We start from the raw sequence: 18,444 nt of genomic DNA, 5'->3' as shown, positions 1-18,444 counted from the left end.
ATTTTTTTATTGGATGTGATAATAAATCAAGTGAAAGTGAATCATGGGACTCAAACACACTTCACACTGTTCAAAAATAGAGTAAAACATTTTCATGCATTCATACATTTTATCTTATTATCATATTAAACATCAAACCTGTGCTTTCTCGCTAGTTACTTGTGAAATGTTAGAAATGCAGCTGTACATACACTTAATAATGTGTCTGTGTAAAAATATGCAATATGATTACACTCAGTATCTCATCATTATTTAAGAAGCTGAAATATAAACCTTAGCACAAACAAAGTTAAAACAAATAATATTAAAATATAATTATGACATTTTTTGGGAGATTGTGTAAGTTGGTTATAAATTTACAAACTCTCTCACCTGACTCAGAACAAAGTGTACGGCATGCTGAACTGAGAACACACTGAGAACCTGCACTTGTCGACATAACTGCATAAAGCTGATGCAAAATTGGACCATGAACTCTTATTGACTCCCTAACCCGGTTCTGCTGCTGCCATTGATCAGCACTGCCACTGAACATTGTGCATGTCAATATATAATTACTAAATGGCCTCGACAGTGCTGCACCAGCAGAGCACAATGAAAGTTTAATTTTATATAGAGTGAGGTTGTTGGAACAAAGATCTCATAACAGTAGACATATTTTGTTTAGAGGCAATGCTTGTTTTTAGAATATTGTCCCCGTTAGTGTGTAGGTCTTTTATTTACATGTGAAATATTGTTCTTGGGGCCCTTGAGGGTCAGAGGTAGCAGCCCAGCCACCAGAAGAAAATGTTAGTATTTTACTTTTCTGCAGACCACGAATACATTACATTTCCAGCAGCGTTTTAGGCACGAAAAGTGACCGTTTTTCCCCAAGACATCACTGCTTTTCCAGCCAGAATAATGGTATTTTGGGTCATGATGTTTTCTTAACCATAACCAAGTGTTCTTTGGGCCTAAATCTAACCAGACATTAACCACAGTGCTACTGAAGTTTCATACCAGTCTCTCACTCTAAAATCATCGATATCTGGGGCTTGGGCAGTGATTTGTGATGTTAGACAGTGACAAAAAAAAGCCATCCTTTAACTCTGGCATGACACGCAGCCAGTCGCTGTTAGTTAATTAGTTAGCTTAACAGCTCTCGGTGGCATTAGGGAAAAACTCAATGGGACAAGAGCAAAAGTTAAGGCAGCAGAAGTCGGGTATGAGTGGTGTCGGATGGGTCCAACAAACACCAACTTTCAACCAGGAGAGAAGTGTTCGCGTCCCGTAAGATTAGAAAGCCAAACCCTGTTCTTTTTTTCCAAAACCCAACATGTTTCTGTTGCCTAAACCCAACGATGTGCGTTTGTTGTTGAAGGAAAAAAAAAACATCAATTTGGGGTGTTCTACTGACGTAGTGTGTTTATTTTGAAAGAGACTGTATATAAACTGTAAATTTCCTGTGAAAAGTGAAGCATATTTTGAAATCAGACAATGCACAGGCAGAACTTGACACGGTATCCCACGAGGTCGGAGTGAGAATGTGTTGAAATTTTCAACATATCCGCTACATAATGATGTGCGAATGTTCGTGGTTTACAGAAACGTACAATGCCAGTATTTTTTCTGACAATTGGGTTGGGAGTACAGGTCTTCACGGGTCTGAAATGATAAACCCAAACCTGAAAAGACCCAAGAAATTTGTTCTGACAGCCAATTCGGCCCAATAACTTTTAAAACTATATATACCTGACACATTTTAGCCCAGGATATTACAGACCCAACCCACTGCATATCCAACAGAAGAGAGACCCAAGACTTTGGTCTATTTTATGGACCCAACAAACCCTGAAATTAAAATTGCTATTTAAAGTCAGGTACAACATGCTGTTCTTACCCATCTTAAGCCCTATTTGCACAGGACTAGTATTACCTGGGGAACCTTATGTCATTCAGAAATCCAACTCTGATCCTAAATCAGCCTGATCATCACTCAAGTTACACACGTACAGTGCTTATTTGTTTTTCTTGTTAATCACATGCTTCTCAGATCCACTCAGGTATTACACATATGATAAACAGACCCCCACTCCTGTGACATTAGAATGGGACTTGAGTCAAACTCAACAGACCATGATAAAACATGAACCCTAACTCGTACAGGTTCCTGGAGTCCAGGTAGTCCCATGAAAACCTCTAGTCAGAGCCTAAAAAGGCACCTAGCCCACCTGCCTTGTGGGTGATTGCAGGGTTTACCCAAGCAATCTGTAATGAAGGACAAACACACCAGTATTAGATGTGTATTGGGATGTTACTGGAGCACATTTCAACCTTAACATTTGTATCATAGCAACAACAAAGGTGCTGTTGGCTTTGAGTTTGTCACCATGTTCCTGAATTGACCTTCATTAGAAACTCTTTGGATAAACCCTGACTGACTTTACTGTTTTATTCTTGTGTCCTCATCTGGACCTTGTAAAAATCTAGCATCATCACAGTTTACTCCAAACAAGATCACACTGGATGTGCTCACATTCAAAAACGAAATGGCAGGGCTGCACCAAAACCAGCTCTGCACTTGGCGCTGATCACTGAGCCCAACATCACAAGCTGTCCCTAACCTTAAACAGATGTTTCGGTTGCCTAACCCTGCCATTACCAAAGAATAAAAGAATAAAAATGTGATTGGTTGCAGGCCAAGTCTTTTTTATGTGAGAATAACTAGATACATGCTAAATACAGTTTTGTTTGGAGTAAACAGTCAACCACACCGTACAGATTAAGGATCTTATTCAGTTTTATCTTGGTTTGTCGGGGTCTCGGTGGGCTCGACTGGCTCGTCAGCTGGCTTGTCGGCCTCCTTCTTGCTGCCTTTCTTGGAGCTGTGGCTAGGTGTCCCGTTCAGGATGCTCTCCGAGGTCTGCAGTGTCTGGAAGTGCTTCCTGGAGCCCAGCAGAGATGGATTGTTGACCAGCGTGTACAGTAGCAGCCAGCGGCAGCAAATCCTCCTCCTGCTGGTCGCCTTGTTTGGCCTATTTTCCTGAATCCCTGAAAGCATGGAGGAGCAGGCTGTCAGGGCAGAATGAGACACCAAACTGAGGGATGAATGAATGTACTGCATGACGCTGTGTATGTACAGTATGTTTTGATTTGGAAACCTCACTCCAGTCATAGTGATCTCTGTGTTTCAACAACTGAAAGAGTCCTTCAAGGAATTTTACAACCTCCTTGAATCCATAAAACCCTCTTCATGTTTCTACAGTAGCCCAAAATGCAGAAACACTGGCTCTAGATAGGACCATTCAGATTTTCGTGTTTTCATGTTTTAATGCTTTGATATTTTCACATCGGCCACCGTATGTCACAGCCTCTCTGGATTTTTTGGTACAGACGAGTTCACATTTGATGTTTTGAGATAAATGTCTTGATGACTCTTGGATGGATTGCCATGACATTTGGTGCATGGTTTTTGTAAACTTTGGTGGACTTTTCAGCTAGTGCCATCATCAAGTCCAAATTTTTATTACTGTCTTTCTAATAGTTTCTTGACGAGCATTACAGCCTCACTGGTGCATTACAGTGGCCTTAGATTTCTGGCCCTGTTAATATTCAGTCCTGGAATTCAACAGATTTTAAATGAAATCAACAAAGCACAGATCAGATGTAAAGCTCTGCTGCATGTATGTAAGGATGTGTATTTTATGTGTGTTTGTAGTTCAAAGTCTACCTTCCTCTGCGTCTCTTATTTTCTGCCCGGCTCTGCCGCCCTCGACCATCATGTCCAGCAGCAGCCCACAGAAAGCCTTCATCACCGGGTGTGACTGGCTGACCTCCACCTTCAGGGAGTGGGCGTAGTATCGGTAGGCTGGGAGGGGTCAAAGGTAAAGTGGGAATGAGAGCATGGCCATAAAATATCTTCAAGTCTCTCCCTTTATTTTCTTTAATAATGTAGCTTTTATGTCATATTTAATGAGTAATGTTGATGTTGGTAATTAAGTTATTTACGGCGTAAGATTCTATTGTTGCCCATAGACTGTGATAAATTATACCTGGGTCGTAGGACTCTGCGGTGCGGTGCAGCAGACTGATGTCAATACGACCAAGATGGACGATGTTGTACAAAGCTGTTATCACCATTCTCCAAATTCCAACTATCAGTCCCACCACAGTGTTGATCAGGAACAGCAGGTATGTCAGGAGGAAGAGACTCTCTCTGGAAATCAACACAAAATATTTCAGAAAAAAATAACAAACAGCACACTATACAAACATTAATGAGCTTCACACACCTGTTGTTCAAGTCTCTTGTACCACCCTCTTTCTTGATGAAAGCAAATTTAGCAGTAACATGTTGTAGCGCTGTAACCAGGATCAGTGTGACCCAGCCCGGCCTGAAACATCACAAAGATGGGAAAAATAATTTAAATTAAATGTAATCTCCATTATGATCACTAATCACACAATTTAAAAAGAGCTACTGTACACACTGACTCACCATGCCTTCCCCGCTATTTCAAAGACGACGAGATTACGGCCGTGAAACACAGGAATAATGATCAAAAACACCAGGAACAAGAAGCAGATGAAAAACACGATAGTCTGAATCGCCATTCCTGCCAACACAACACAGACACAGCTTATTTTTAACACATTCTTAAGAGGCATTATAATTTTTCTTCTAAGCTTTCTTAATAAAACAATTCATTAAAACTTTGAATTATCAGTAGCATATGAATTTAGATTTGCATTTATTAAAAGACAAGGCTGGCATTCCTCTGCCTTTTTGGTGTATATTGTCAACAAATCCCATGAAAAGACCAAAGTCTATCTTCCTGACATTGAGTTAAAATGAACTAAAGTGTGTGTGAACGTGTCACCCAGTGCAACAGTGTGGCTCATTGATGTGTTTTAATAGCTTTTGGACAACAATATAAGTGTGTGGCACATAAAACTAAGCTTTCATTCTTCAGTTTCTTTCGGAAAGTATCCAGAAACTTTGATCTGACACTTGAAATTTAGCCCAGGTGCCTCCCATTGCCCTTAATCATCTTTGACATGTTTCCACAGCTTGATTAGAGTCCACCTGAGGACAATTTCAACTGATTGGACATGATTTGGAGAGGCACACACATCTGTCTTTATAAGTTCTCAGCAAACGAGAAAGCTTTGATGCCGCTTTGTTTGTTACTTTGGGGTTTTGAGGGTAGATTGATGAGGGAAAAATGCTGAAAAAAATGAAGGGGTCTGAATACTTTCTGACTGCTGTGCACCACTTGCTAGCAGGATTGATTCATTGTTGGTGTTCTTCTCTTTGAGTTTTGTTGACATTAAGAAAAATATAGAAACTTGCCAGCATTTTCCTCTAAATAAAGTCAAAGTCAATGGTGTTTATTCATTGTATTATAGCTTTACCCAGGCAGATGATTGCAGCTTGGTATCCTGTCAATCCCATCCAACAGACAATACCAGGTTTAGATGGACGGATGGTTTTCTGGCTGTTATAAATGTTGTAAATCTCTCCTTTATACAGTCCTTTCAGGTTTGACCTGGAACAAATTAAAACCAGTAAAACATGAGGTTTTGACAGGAATGCCTGGAAATCCAAAAGCCATCAAAAGCATAACAAACCAACACAGAAGAGTCAACAGGGTTATAGAAAATGGTAGAAAATGTTAAGTGACTGAACACTTTAATGGACATGAAACTCTTGGAATCTGTGTTCTGAGGATGTGTTAACTGTTGAAGTGGCCAAGGTGGGGCACTGACTTATGCAGGAGTGGCATAAAGTTAACAGACCTACCAATCAGAACACAACAGAGTGGCGCCATACACATGTGATATAAAGCATCCTAGCTTAGAGTTTATAATCACCTATAACTAAGAATTGTGCTGTTTGTATCTACATACTGAACACGGAGTCTGTTGTTTCTACAGTAGCCCAAAATGGATAAATCAAACACTGGGTCTAGATAGGGCCATTCACGTTTTCACGTTAGCCACTGTAGTTCTCTGACACACTTTGAATATAGGAGAAGTTTTAGCTAGTTGAAATCTGTCAACCTCACTGCTAGATGCCACTAAATCCTAAATACTAGGCATTTTCATCTTCAAATAGAAACTGTACCTTTTTAAAAGGTAGTCTACACTAAAGAAAACAATGCACACTCAAATTACAGCCACCGTATAAAGTAGCAAAAAAATACTGTATTGATAAAATCATGCACAACATCAAATTTCTCTAAGCGCACGGTCACACATGAGTGAATGCAGGTGAGTAACCATCACCTGCAAGGCAATACTTGTGCTGAATGTCGGCAGTGCCTAATGTGACAGCCACAGAACATTAGCTTGCTGGTAAATACCATGAAATATGATGTTATTAGTACATACATGGTGACAGTCAGTGTCTTCTCTACAAATACTTCTTTGCTATTGGTTGAGGCTGCAACTTTGCCGGTCAAAGTTTACCAAAGTTAAACTCCAGGTGATGTATGGATGTGATTGCTAACAGAAGCAAATATTTTATTCGCTCCTTCGCTTGCACTCAGTGGGAGTGAACACACATTTGCCAGTGTTAGTTCACTCTTGCGACAGGACACCGACCCTTATTCTGTCTAGGCTATACAATGTTAATGCTAATGCTGCCTCTCAGGCTTAAGACTGAATTGTACCCATAAACTTCAGTTCCGTTTACATGTCAAACAGTTCAAACAAAGGTCCTGCCCTCAACCAGGAAGATAGCCAGTTATAGTTTATGATAATACTGGACTTACCTGTGAAGTACCATGGACCTCATGAGCATGACGAGGCTGACCAAACAAGACAGGGTCATCGCACAGAGGTAGCACACTGACAAACAATGTGGTGGGAAAAATAACAAAGTTAGTCACCTTTCTTATAACGATACCCTCCAAGATTTTTGTTAAAAGCGTAACAGTCGCCCCACATACCTTCCAGCAACCAAGTATAGAAGGTCACGATCCTGACAACCTCCATTCTGTCGTCTGACAGGACAATCCCAAAGCCCAGTAACAGGAAGGCAATGTTTTCATCAATACCAGCACGGACAATATGGAGAGTCGGGACCACCAGGACGACTAACAACAACGCTGTCTGAAAGGCAAACACATTCACATTCACATGATGATTTATGCTCCACAAAGGCAAAACTATAATTTATCAGATTTAAGTGGTGAAAGGTCATGACGACGGTCCATGGACGACTTACATGATATATCGCCACGAGAGCAACAAATGCTGATACAGCCAGTTTCAGTGGAAAACGAAACACTGTAAGACAAAATAGCACAGTCACAGTAGATTTTAGTCACAGCCATTTAGGACTTACCATCACTGCATCGCATCAAATCTTTAGAGACTAACATGTTTAGATAAGCTGATGTCAGTTTTCCACTCAGTGTGACATTAATACAAAGTGGCTAATTTAAAAACATCTCTGCATCTCTCAATGCACACACCTTTTTCTGGAATATAAACATAACTCTTGGGCACCTCCAGGATTCTCTCTACCAGCGTTGGTTTATCTGTAGTTGATGAGCTGCAGTATAAACAGAGAACAAATTATGTTAACCGCAGACAACATGCAGCCTTATCACTGGAAGAAAATGCTGGCATTGTACGTTTCTGAAAACCCAAAATATGTTACACTTGTATATTCTATTAGTATCATATCAGTGTTTCTGAAGTGACATAAGATGTAAGTTGACAGACTTTTTAGCTTCCAAACGAGGGTGTTTTGTAGCAACCTGTTTGCATTTTTCCAGCAGCTTTTAAGGTTCCAATTGTTGTTGTTTCATAGCAGACCATTAGTGTTTTTCCAGCAGCTTTTCAGCCTCCAGACCTGGGCATTTTGTTGCGACCCATCAGTGTGTTTCTGGCTGATTTTTAGGCTCCAAACATGGGTATTTTATAGCAACCTGTCTGTGTTTTTCCAGCAGCTATTAAGGCTCAAATTGTTGCTGTTTTTTTTTTTGTAGCAATCTATAAAGGTTTTCCCAGCGGCTTTTAGCCTCCAAACGTGTTTTTGTAGCAATCTATAAAGGTTTTCCCAGCGGCTTTTAGCCTCCAAACGTGTTTTTGTAGCAACCTGTCTGTGTTTTTCCAGCAGCTTTGAAGGCTCCAGTTATTTTTGTCTTGTAGCAAACCATCAGTGTTTTTCCTGCAGCATTTTAGACTCCAGACATTGGTGGGTTTTTTTAACAGAGACATCACTGCTTGTCCTGCCGGGATTGTGCCCCCAAAACTTGGTATTTTAAGCCCAAACATGGCATTGTTGAAGCATGTCATATATGTTGAAACATATCCACTATAGAACAACGTAAAAATGTTATCCATCTGTGGTTTGCAGAAACGAACAATGCCAATATTTTTTCTGGTGATTTGGCTTGTAGTATGAATAATCCTTTAAATTTTAAGCAAGATGACGTCTGTACCGTATTTTGCCATTTATCTTTTCAAATGTTTTTATCTATCTGCTTATTATTTTATTTGTCTTTTGTCCCTTTCTGCTTTTTCTTTGTTGATATTTCACATCTTAATTCAGCTCAATGTGTAATAATACTACTGTACATTTTATTTTCTATTCCAATGATGAAATGAATGTCAGGTTGTGGTTGTTGCTTTCTGTGCGGCATGTGGTCTAAATAAAGCTGGGAGGGACTAAAACATGTTTTCATCACTGTGTCTTTATTCACCTGGCAGCTTGGGACTTTTTCTTGAGAAGTAGCTTCACATAGCTGGTGTAGTAGCTGCTGTCAAGGTCCTGTAAGCAAAAAGAAATCTGTATTCACATCAAATCATGATCTATGATGAGTCACCACATGAGAGGATGGTAATTTTCTGAGCAATGTCTAGTAGAAAACTTTGCCAGAGTGACTGTAAGTGGGGTTCAGCATCATTGCAAGGTGACAGAAGTTATTCTCCATTATGTGTAATTTAGGGTCTTGATACTTTACACTCCTGTCAGCTTCAATTGGTTGAAGACATAATGACATGAAAAGAGAACCACCCATCTCAATGGATGAGCTATGACAAGAATATATAAGAATACAAGAAAATCTGACGTTAAGATAAAATAAGTGCTGGTTTTCCTGTTTATTTGTTCTCCTCTAAATCATTAGTGAAAACTTTAGACAGATTAAACCTGCTGTTAAAACAAAAACTCTGTTGTATTAATATGTTTGGAAGGGATAAAAATATCACCTCCTTTGTCATAATCTGCTCAAGGACGCTGAGTTAAACCCACTCTGTTCCGCACAAGCTGCTTACAGTAATCATAGTTATGTTTTACATAGTTGAAATTCACGTTTCCTTCTTCAGATACACCAGAGATTAGTTTGCATGTTGCTACTCACACGTTTATTAAAGAGGACAAATGGTACTTTTGTAGCCTATTGGCTGAATTTTTCTCACCTCTTCAGTCTTTGGTCCTTTAGCAAACAGCAAAATAAACTGGACACAGAGATATGCAAGGCAGGCCAACTGAGGCAGACTTGCAAGCAGAGCGTAGTACTTGTAGATCTGTGAGGAAGAAAATGGAAAAAAAGTTCATGTTTTAATGAATCAGTTCACCAGAAATGTCTTTGCAACCATGTTTTGAGACAAGTGGTTTCACGTGCCTCAGTTGAAGTAAATGGAATTTTTAGGTGCTAAAAAGTTAAATAACAATGATAATAACAAAGGTGATAATGTGATAAACTCAAGATCGCTGTGTCCTCATTATCTCATGGGAGCACCGTGTATTTACATTCTGTTACCAATGCCAGCAGCATGACGAGGCACTGAATGTCTCATCGTCACTAAGCACTACTTGCTGTTTTTTTCCGGTCGTTGAGTTTAAAATATTCAGCTTTTTGTAAAACTCTGCAGCCGCTAATCACTGTCACTTTTTATCCAGCCATCCACTAACAGTGGGAGAGGGATGGGACAAAAACCACAAAGACCAACAGTCACATCAGGTGTGCTACACAACAACAACAACAACAACAACAACAACAGAGAAGAAATTTAAAATGAGCCCACACAGACCAGTGAATCTGTCCTCTCTCCCTATGTGTTTCCACCTCCCCTTCATCCAAAGTACTCTTGTGCTGACATTTTTACTCTCACAGATATTCTGTATCATAGCAACCAAAGCATCTACTAATTGCCCCCCTTTATTCTACATTTAACAGTGAACATGTATTTAATTTGTTGAAAACTGTGTCATCTTTGTCACTTTAAAAGCAGCAATATACCAAATGATAGCCTAACAACAGAGATTTACAAAGCGCTAAATTCAGGAAGTAGTTTGCAAAAAGAAATGACAATAATACCACAAATCACAGGGGTGAGCCACCCTTAATTACTGCAGGGGGAAATCTTTAACTGTGACTATGTATCTGCTACACAGGAAGTAATGACAGGCATGTATTGTCTTGACACAAATAGAGACTAGACATTGGACAGCGTCAACATAGATATTACCCAGCTATCATCACTGCATATCTGTCAAAAGTATCATAGAAAGTAAGAAATTATTCATTTAACTGAATCATTTTAATGGCATATTTTTATATCTTATGGCTTGTTTGTTTTAGAAAGCTACTGATTATCTGAAAAAAATAAAAGAAAACCATGACAGAGATGGTTTTGCCTTTTTGAGGACATATGGCACGGTTATTAAATTACAAATATTATTTTTTTTTAAATCATTTATCTTTGAACACAGGTATACAGTATTTCCCAGGTGGCAAATCACTTGCAAAGGCTTGTGCTATGTCTCAAATCACATACTTCCCTCAGTACACTTCCATGTAGTATACTATGTGCACTATGTACTTATTGGTGTAGTACTTATAGGGTAGTGTTGTCTCAAACCAATGAGCAAATGAGCTGCAAATGAGCTAGTTAGCAAACTAGCAGTCACGTTATCGTTCGCGGTACCAAATCATTACAGACTGCTAAATTAACCCAACAAACATACTGCTGGCTTATTCCCGACAACAGTATAGTGGTGCTTAGTGCAAAAAACACATGTATTTTTACAATGCAGCGACGTTCACGGTCACACAGTCCTCGGCCGCTATTTCCATTTTGAAAAGTGGTCCCTCCCCTTCCACTACGTAGCCAACATGGCGACCATTGAGGGCAAGAAGTGTCCATAGTTCCAGTGCACTGCATTTTCCATACTTCTCAGTGTGAGCATACTTATGCACTTAAAATATTAAGTGTAAGTACAGAAGTACGTGATGTGAAACTCAGCATTGCTCCTTCTACGGGCCCCTCCATCCCAGGAGCCCCAGTGCAATTGCACTGCTTGCATTGTCTATATTTACACCCCTGCCACTACATAGTAGCGCATAAATGTTACATATACATGCTTTGCAGAAATGTTTGCTTTGCAGAAATGTTTGTCATAAAAACTTCAATGTTGTGTTTACAGCTTACTCTGTTATCACCAAGTGGTCGCTATTACTGTAACAGCTGTGGTTGTTTAGGCTATCGTGGACAATTCTGCTGATCACTGAGCAGCACTGGCAATATTAGATTTTTATACATTTTTTGCATCAGTGTGATGAAGTATCCTAATTTGCCAGACTAGTTCAGACGATGGCACACACACCTGTCTGGTTATATAACTATATATTTCAATACTGTGACTGACAGTTACATATTACACATTATATATCATCCACCCCTCATATGGAGCATCAACATGTCATTGGCGTGTCACCTCTGGAGTCTTTGGGCAGTCAAACTTCTGCCACACCAGGATCCCGAAGTGACTGAAGGAGAGGAGCCCCCCGAACACATAACCTGCTTTGTGCTGCAGAGTGCAACAGACCAACAGAGGATAATACAGGACAGGGTAGTAGAAGATGGCAATTATCTTCATGTACTCTGAAAAACAAGGGATACAAGAAAAGAGCGTATCATCCTCTGATGTGTGACCTCCCACAGGAAAATCAATATGGACTGAGGAAAAAGAGGGAGCTGAAGTCCTGCCCTATTTCCCTGCCAGCATCTTTTTCTACCAGCCTTTGTAACATGACCTATTTTCTCAAAGGGTTTTCATCAAACTCTGATTTACATTTATTCAGATTCCCTACGCTTAAATTAAAGCAACTGTGTGATGTGCTCATCATTCATCTGTGATTACACAAAATGTTGATTAATTCTAATTATTCAAAATAAAACATTTGAGTGGATATGTTTGTTTTTTATCACCTGTGCTCCTGTTAGCATCATGACTGTTATCTTACCACATAAAATCTCAACAACATATCTAGCTGTAAAGATGCACCTCTAAAATGAAATATAAAAATGTCCACCTTTAATATCCGCTGGAGTATCTTTGGAGAAAGGCAGAGGGTCTGGGGCGATCACCAGCATCGCCAGCTTGCTGAACACCAGCCCAAAAACTGCCATGACGAGGCCCTTTTTCTGAGTCTGATCCAGGAAGTTGGCTGGACTGTGAGATCACGAACAGGAACATTTTGATAACATGAGACAAACCTGCAGTCTAAAGTCTCTCATTTATATCTGGACCTCCCAAATTCACCTGAAGATACTGGAGGATCCTCTCGTAAATCCTTGGCAGAGCTTGTTTTTCCTGGTGAGAGCTGCCAGGATTAACATCATCACCAGCTACAGGGAGAGATTACACTCTGTTACACCTCATACAGCTGTCACTTCACATACAGAGCAACTGTTCCACATCAGGGTTATGACGGTGTATGCTTGCACAATATGTGAACTGAATCATCGGCTAAATCATATCACTGTTTTCTCCCATGTCAGTCTCAGCTGCTGCCTGAAGACGTTGCTTGCATCATAACAAGGATAGACTTTATCATGGGGTTATAAGCTGTGGGGTCAAAAGTTAGTAAGCGGACCTTGGGTTAAATGTTACATTTTGTCAAATGATACTGATATTATCATAGCTGGTGATTTTGGGAGGGACACAGGGGACACATCCACCTTATTATTCACAACATGTGCATTTGTCACGCCTACTATAAACATTAAAACAGCAGAGGGGTTTTACTTTAACAAAATTAAAGACATTTACACCCTAAAATGGCAGCACAGTGGAGCAGTGGTTAGGATTGTTGCCTTACAGTAAGAGGGCTTTTGGTTCGAACTCAGGATGGGGGGTTCAAAGCCCTCTGTATGGAGTTTGCATGTTCTCCCCGTGTCAGCACGGGTTTTCTTTGGGTACTCCGGCTTCCTCCCACAGTCCACAGACATGCAGGTTAACTGGTGACTAAATTGTCCAGGGTGTACCTCTCACCCAGTGTCAGCTGGGATAGGTTCCAACCCCCCCACAACCCCCAAGAGGATAAGCAGTTAAGGAAAATGTATGAATGAATGAATGAATGAATGAATGAATGAATGAATGAATGACACCACAAATGATGCAAAAAAAGTACAAATGCGGGCATAGAATTCCTCCTGAATAAAGTACAATTAAGTGTTTGATGCTCAAAATTTTCTGAAGGACTGCCAAATCCCTCATTTCATATGTGTCTTGCTCATGGCGTTAGGTGGAAAATTTGACTTGAAAATGTTGTCATGGCACTTTTTATGTGTATAGCACAATGAATATATTTATCTCTATTTAAACGAGGATGTTACAGTAAAACATGTGCTTAGCTGAAATACATGATAGCCTCTTTCTTGTGCTGTTAAAATAATGAATGTAACCACTATGACATCACCCACTGGTTTGCGAATTTTCATTTTGAAGCCTCAGGTTTGGTATTTTAGTTTTTGGAGCCATAAGTGACCAAATTTGGAGGAGAGAGTGGAGCATGGGGTGGATCTGACTCAGAAACTATGGTGACACATTGCAGGGAGCCTGTCACTCAAAGCGCTCCTCCACCAACTTAATTGTGTGTGACTTAAAGCCTTCATACATTTTAAACAGATGAGCTACTTAAAAATTCACGCCCCATACACTTGTCATGAAGGAGGAAACCAGCTTTAGAGACCAGGCTGTAAACATGTTTGTTTCTGCTGTAAAGTTGGGCATTTTAACATGCGAGTCTATGGGGACTGACTCACTTTTAGAGCCAGCCTCAAGTGGTCATTAGAGGAACTGCAGTTTCTGGCACTACCGCATTGGCTTCTTTTTCAGCCTGGGAGGTTACCGCTTGGTCTTAAATTATTGCAGCCAAATTTTGTCTGGCAAATCATGAGTTGACTGGCCAATGATCTGCCACCCCATGGCTTTAGAAAAATGCCCATGTGTCATCATCACTACCAGAGAGTCATACTGTACTGCACCTCCTTTTATTTTTACATTAATGCTGCTCATAGCACTTGCCAGCTTCAGTATCTCATTAAAAGTATACAACTTTATGAAAAACAAAGTAAAGCAGCTCTGTAGATGGAATTGGAAGTCAGGATAAAGCATACGTCCATCATGAGAAAACACATAAAGAACCTCATTTTGCAGAGTCTTCAGACCACATCTTGTTATTTCTGATCAGCTGCAGTGACCCAGCTGTCACAGTTTATTCTACATTATTTACTGAATAGGGAAATTGGTTCACTCTGTGGGTACAGTATGGAGAGCTTTTGTTCAGTTTAACAATGGCAAACATCATTAAACTGAACGTCAGCCTGAAGCAAAGACAGACGAAAGAGTCAGAGGAAAAAGCACCAAAGAATCTGATGGAAGATACAAAAACTTCAGAACAAAACCTACACTCACTGTATTCCACTCACATTTTATTCAGGAGGAGAGCAGCTAGATAGGAGGAGAGTCTATGAGTCGGGCATCAGCTTTGGTCACTGTTTACTTCCTGTCAGCTGCTACTATTAACAAACAGAAATACAAAGGGACCCATGGAGAGTGTTTGCGTGCTATTTGATCACCTAGTAGTTCCCTCCAAAGTGAATTTTATAGGGTATTAGGCCATGGGCATTATTGCTATGTGGCAGTATTGGATTTTTATACATATTTTGCATCACTGTGATAAAGGACCTTGAATTGCCCGACTGAATTAGGCGAAAATGAACGTTCCTGTCTCGTCATGTAACTGTATATTTTAACATTATGATTAAAATTTACATATTACACATCACATCCACCCTTGATTTGTTACATGATTGCAACATGTTGTGTCTCACCTCTGGAGCCTTTGAGCAGCCAAACACTGAATAATAAAATGTACAGTTCCTTTGTTGAGCATACTTACAGATATCGACAGCATGCATATGTGGAAGAGCTTGTCGTCCACTGTGGGGTCACATGGTAAAATAACTCTGTGACGTAAAGGCAAAACACATTCAAATAAACAAAGTGGAATACTTGGCAAGAGTTTGAACAAATAAAAGCAAATATTTGTAAAACAATAGAGAAATATTTTAAAATTTGCAAAACAAACACAGCTATTGCAAATATTTTGCCACAATTTTTTGATTTTCACAACTATGATTGGTGTTAGATAAGTGATACATATGATTTGATTATTTCAAGATATTTTAAGATGCTCAAGTTGAATTTAAAATCAGTTGTTTCCCAGTAGCAGAACTGATTTCACCTCTGTGATGTTCAAATTAAGTACAATAAAATCAACACCTTTGCCACAAAGTAATAAATTCTCATACTGCACATCTACAAAGAATCACTACTTTAAAATATCAATAATTAAAGAGGAATGAAAATCTGATTTTTCTTTCCAAACAGACCCTTTTGACACCTTTGACACACAAAATGATCTGCATAAGGTTTTTCTACTCACTCTTTGGGTGGTTTGGTTGGCTCTGCATTGTTCGAGTACCAGTCTGAATAATCATAGTAGGAATATTCAAAAGGCTCAAAGTCAACTTTGCTCTGATTCATCGCAGCTGATCAGTTGAGTCAAACAGGATGAAGCAGGATGATTAAAGATCCAGAGGACTCACGGATCCTCTTCCTCTGGTCAAGTAACCTCGCTCAGTGACCTGCTGGTGCAGTGACGTGTCGGGACAGTTTGGCCCAAACGCCCAGACACATTCCAGTATTACCGGGATTAACGACTGCCCAGAGGGGAGTACGAGGAGAGAGAGAGGTTCAACATTACAGAGAATGAGAGAAGAAGTGGAGGAAGAAACTGACCTAAAGTGACCTCTGGTGCTCCTTGATGTGATATTGATTCTATTTAATATGATACTTCTAAACTTGGCTTCATCATTCAACTTCAAGATAATTAATTTTAAGGTTAGCTGTGTAGGATTTAGTGACATCTAACATTAAGGTTGCAAAACTGAAACTTTTTTTGTGTGTCAAGCATGTAGGGGAACTATGGTGGTCAGCACAAAGCATGAATGGCCCTATCTAGAGCCAGGGTTTTGGAGGTTGGGAGTCACCAAAGAAAGTTTTGTTTGTGCTTCCCTCTGACCTTTCTCACTCCCACACTATGCCTATTTTGTACATTTTCCTCTGAAGTTAAACACAACCCTTCACACACCATGTTCTGCCTCATGTAATTAATATTATGGTGTCTGATACATTTTAATGTCCCATGTTTGGTGTATTAAAATAAAAGCTCTCTGTGAGATTCCTTGTTGAGATTAGGTAATGTCAATTTTTGCGCTGCAACGTGCAGGTAACCTGTTTGCCTCCCTCTGCCTGTTACTTAAGAGACTAATCTTATAATAAGATGAAAATCTCTCATTTAAACAGGGGCAACCTTTGTGTGCAAAGAGCTTAGGAAAGGCCAAAATGAGAATGTGGATTGTTTTACACGTGAGGCAGGACGTCAGCTCAGGATCACTCTGAACCTGTGTTTTATTTTTATGACATGAAAGGAAGAAATGAATTAAAGCAGATTTACTGATCAGATCACAGACGTTTAACTCTAACAAATTGGAGCATAAAGATGGACTCCGGTAAACCTTCTACTGTTCGTTATATGTGTCATAAAGAAAATTTAAAGGTAAATTTTCAGCCACTTTGCTGTGAAATCAAATGGATCCCCTTTGAGAGTTCAAAGTTTCTTAATCTGGATGTGTGAGCTGGCTCATATGACAGACGCCGCAGAGAGCCAGCTGATCTGATCAGCAGGATTTTCTGACTAAGGGCCTCGCACACAACGCTCAACCGCTGCTATTTCAACACAAAAGGCAGCCAATCATGTCAACACACATGTGTTAGATGCTCTTAAAGCTCCCATAATAATAAATGGCTGCACTAGAACCGAAGCTGTGAATTCACTCCTCCTGCCTGGAGTCATCTTTTACAATTTCCCTTGCAGCGTGAGACTTAAAAAAAGCATTTGATGTGTCCACCTCCTGCGTCCAGCTCTGCTCCTCTCATGTTTGTCATGCGTTTGAATTAGAAGGTGAAGTAACACTGACTGACGTCTGTTATCAGACTGACATTCAGTTGTGGTGCAGCAACACTCGCTTTAACTACACCCGTCTGCTTTCAGATCTCATTTCAAAGTGGAGAACACTTTATTTTGGTGATACTGTAATACTGTCACTATACAGTTGTCTAAAAATATGTGGATCAAAGTGTCACATTAATGACTGTAAACTGTGGTAGAAACAAGCAAAGAAATGAGACCATGAAGAGCTAGAGGAATGGAGATGTTTTTAATCTGTCTTTCATTACCAGAAACTAAAAGATTTGCTCTATTTACTCTGGAAGAAGAGCGTGTACTTCCTGTTTTGGAGACAGACAGACAGACAGACAGACAGACAGTCCTTTATGATGCTTTTTTTAATGTAATGTCACCTTTTTGCCTCTTCTTCGACAGCATTTTTTAGCCATGCTAGTTAGGGATGTAACCAAAAACTCACAATTCAATAATAAGAGAATTAAAAATACCACAATAAGATATCTATCTTGATATTAAGCAAGAAAAATTATGACTCCTAAAAATGACCTTAAATCTGGTGTGACGTGTCGCCATTTCCTTGTTCGTTCTGAGCCTGTCTCTGTGAGTCTGTCTATGATTGCGCCCTCTAACAAAAATGATACAATCAGGACATGACATTAAGTTTCTTAAAAAGGGAAAATTAAATCACCAGAGATTTTGGCCAGTTTTAGGTGGTTGGAGGAACATTTTAATCCAAAAAGAAGATGGATTCTTGTTACTCCATTGCACACTGAACATATTAGAGTTCCAAGCGTCAGAGACGGCTACAGCTAACGACACAGTTTTCAAAACACAGCATGGTTAAATAATTGCTGGTCAGTCCACTTCTTTGGTCAAGACTTGATTATCTAACTATGGATGGACTGCTATGACATTTGATACACATTTATGGTTTCCAGACAATAAATCCTTATGACTTCAATAATACTCCAACTTTTTCTGTAGCACCACCAGCAGGTCAGTTGTTTTAAAGTATTAAGTATTAATTCAATACTTTAACTAATGACATCACCATCAGCCTCAGCTGTACATTAGTATAAGTAATTAATTAATGCTGGTTTGCTAACATTTGCTAACATAAGATGAT

At 39.6% G+C, this 18,444-nt stretch overlaps 1 protein-coding gene across 1 annotated transcript; it reads right to left on the bottom strand.

The window, feature by feature from the left end:
* Positions 1-2,770: 2,770 nt before the first annotated feature.
* LOC125900354 (receptor for retinol uptake stra6-like) lies at positions 2,771-15,936 on the bottom strand. Its single transcript, XM_049595294.1, has 17 exons — positions 15,735-15,936; positions 15,189-15,255; positions 12,545-12,630; positions 12,315-12,454; positions 11,717-11,883; positions 9,415-9,522; positions 8,697-8,764; positions 7,461-7,540; positions 7,211-7,272; positions 6,933-7,095; positions 6,756-6,831; positions 5,395-5,528; positions 4,478-4,595; positions 4,272-4,373; positions 4,032-4,195; positions 3,710-3,847; positions 2,771-3,030 (listed from the first exon to the last, which is right to left on the bottom strand). The coding sequence occupies exons 1-17, from the start codon at positions 15,833-15,835 to the stop codon at positions 2,771-2,773; spliced, it is 2,034 nt and encodes a 677-aa protein (XP_049451251.1). The 5' UTR covers positions 15,836-15,936.
* Positions 15,937-18,444: the final 2,508 nt, after the last annotated feature.

The sequence above is a fragment of the Epinephelus fuscoguttatus genome, linkage group LG2, assembly GCF_011397635.1.
Source record: "Epinephelus fuscoguttatus linkage group LG2, E.fuscoguttatus.final_Chr_v1".
Taxonomy (NCBI): Eukaryota; Metazoa; Chordata; class Actinopteri; order Perciformes; family Serranidae; genus Epinephelus; species Epinephelus fuscoguttatus.
The sequence above is the reverse complement of the archived record's forward strand: the minus strand, read 5'-3'. Positions and strand labels throughout refer to the sequence as shown.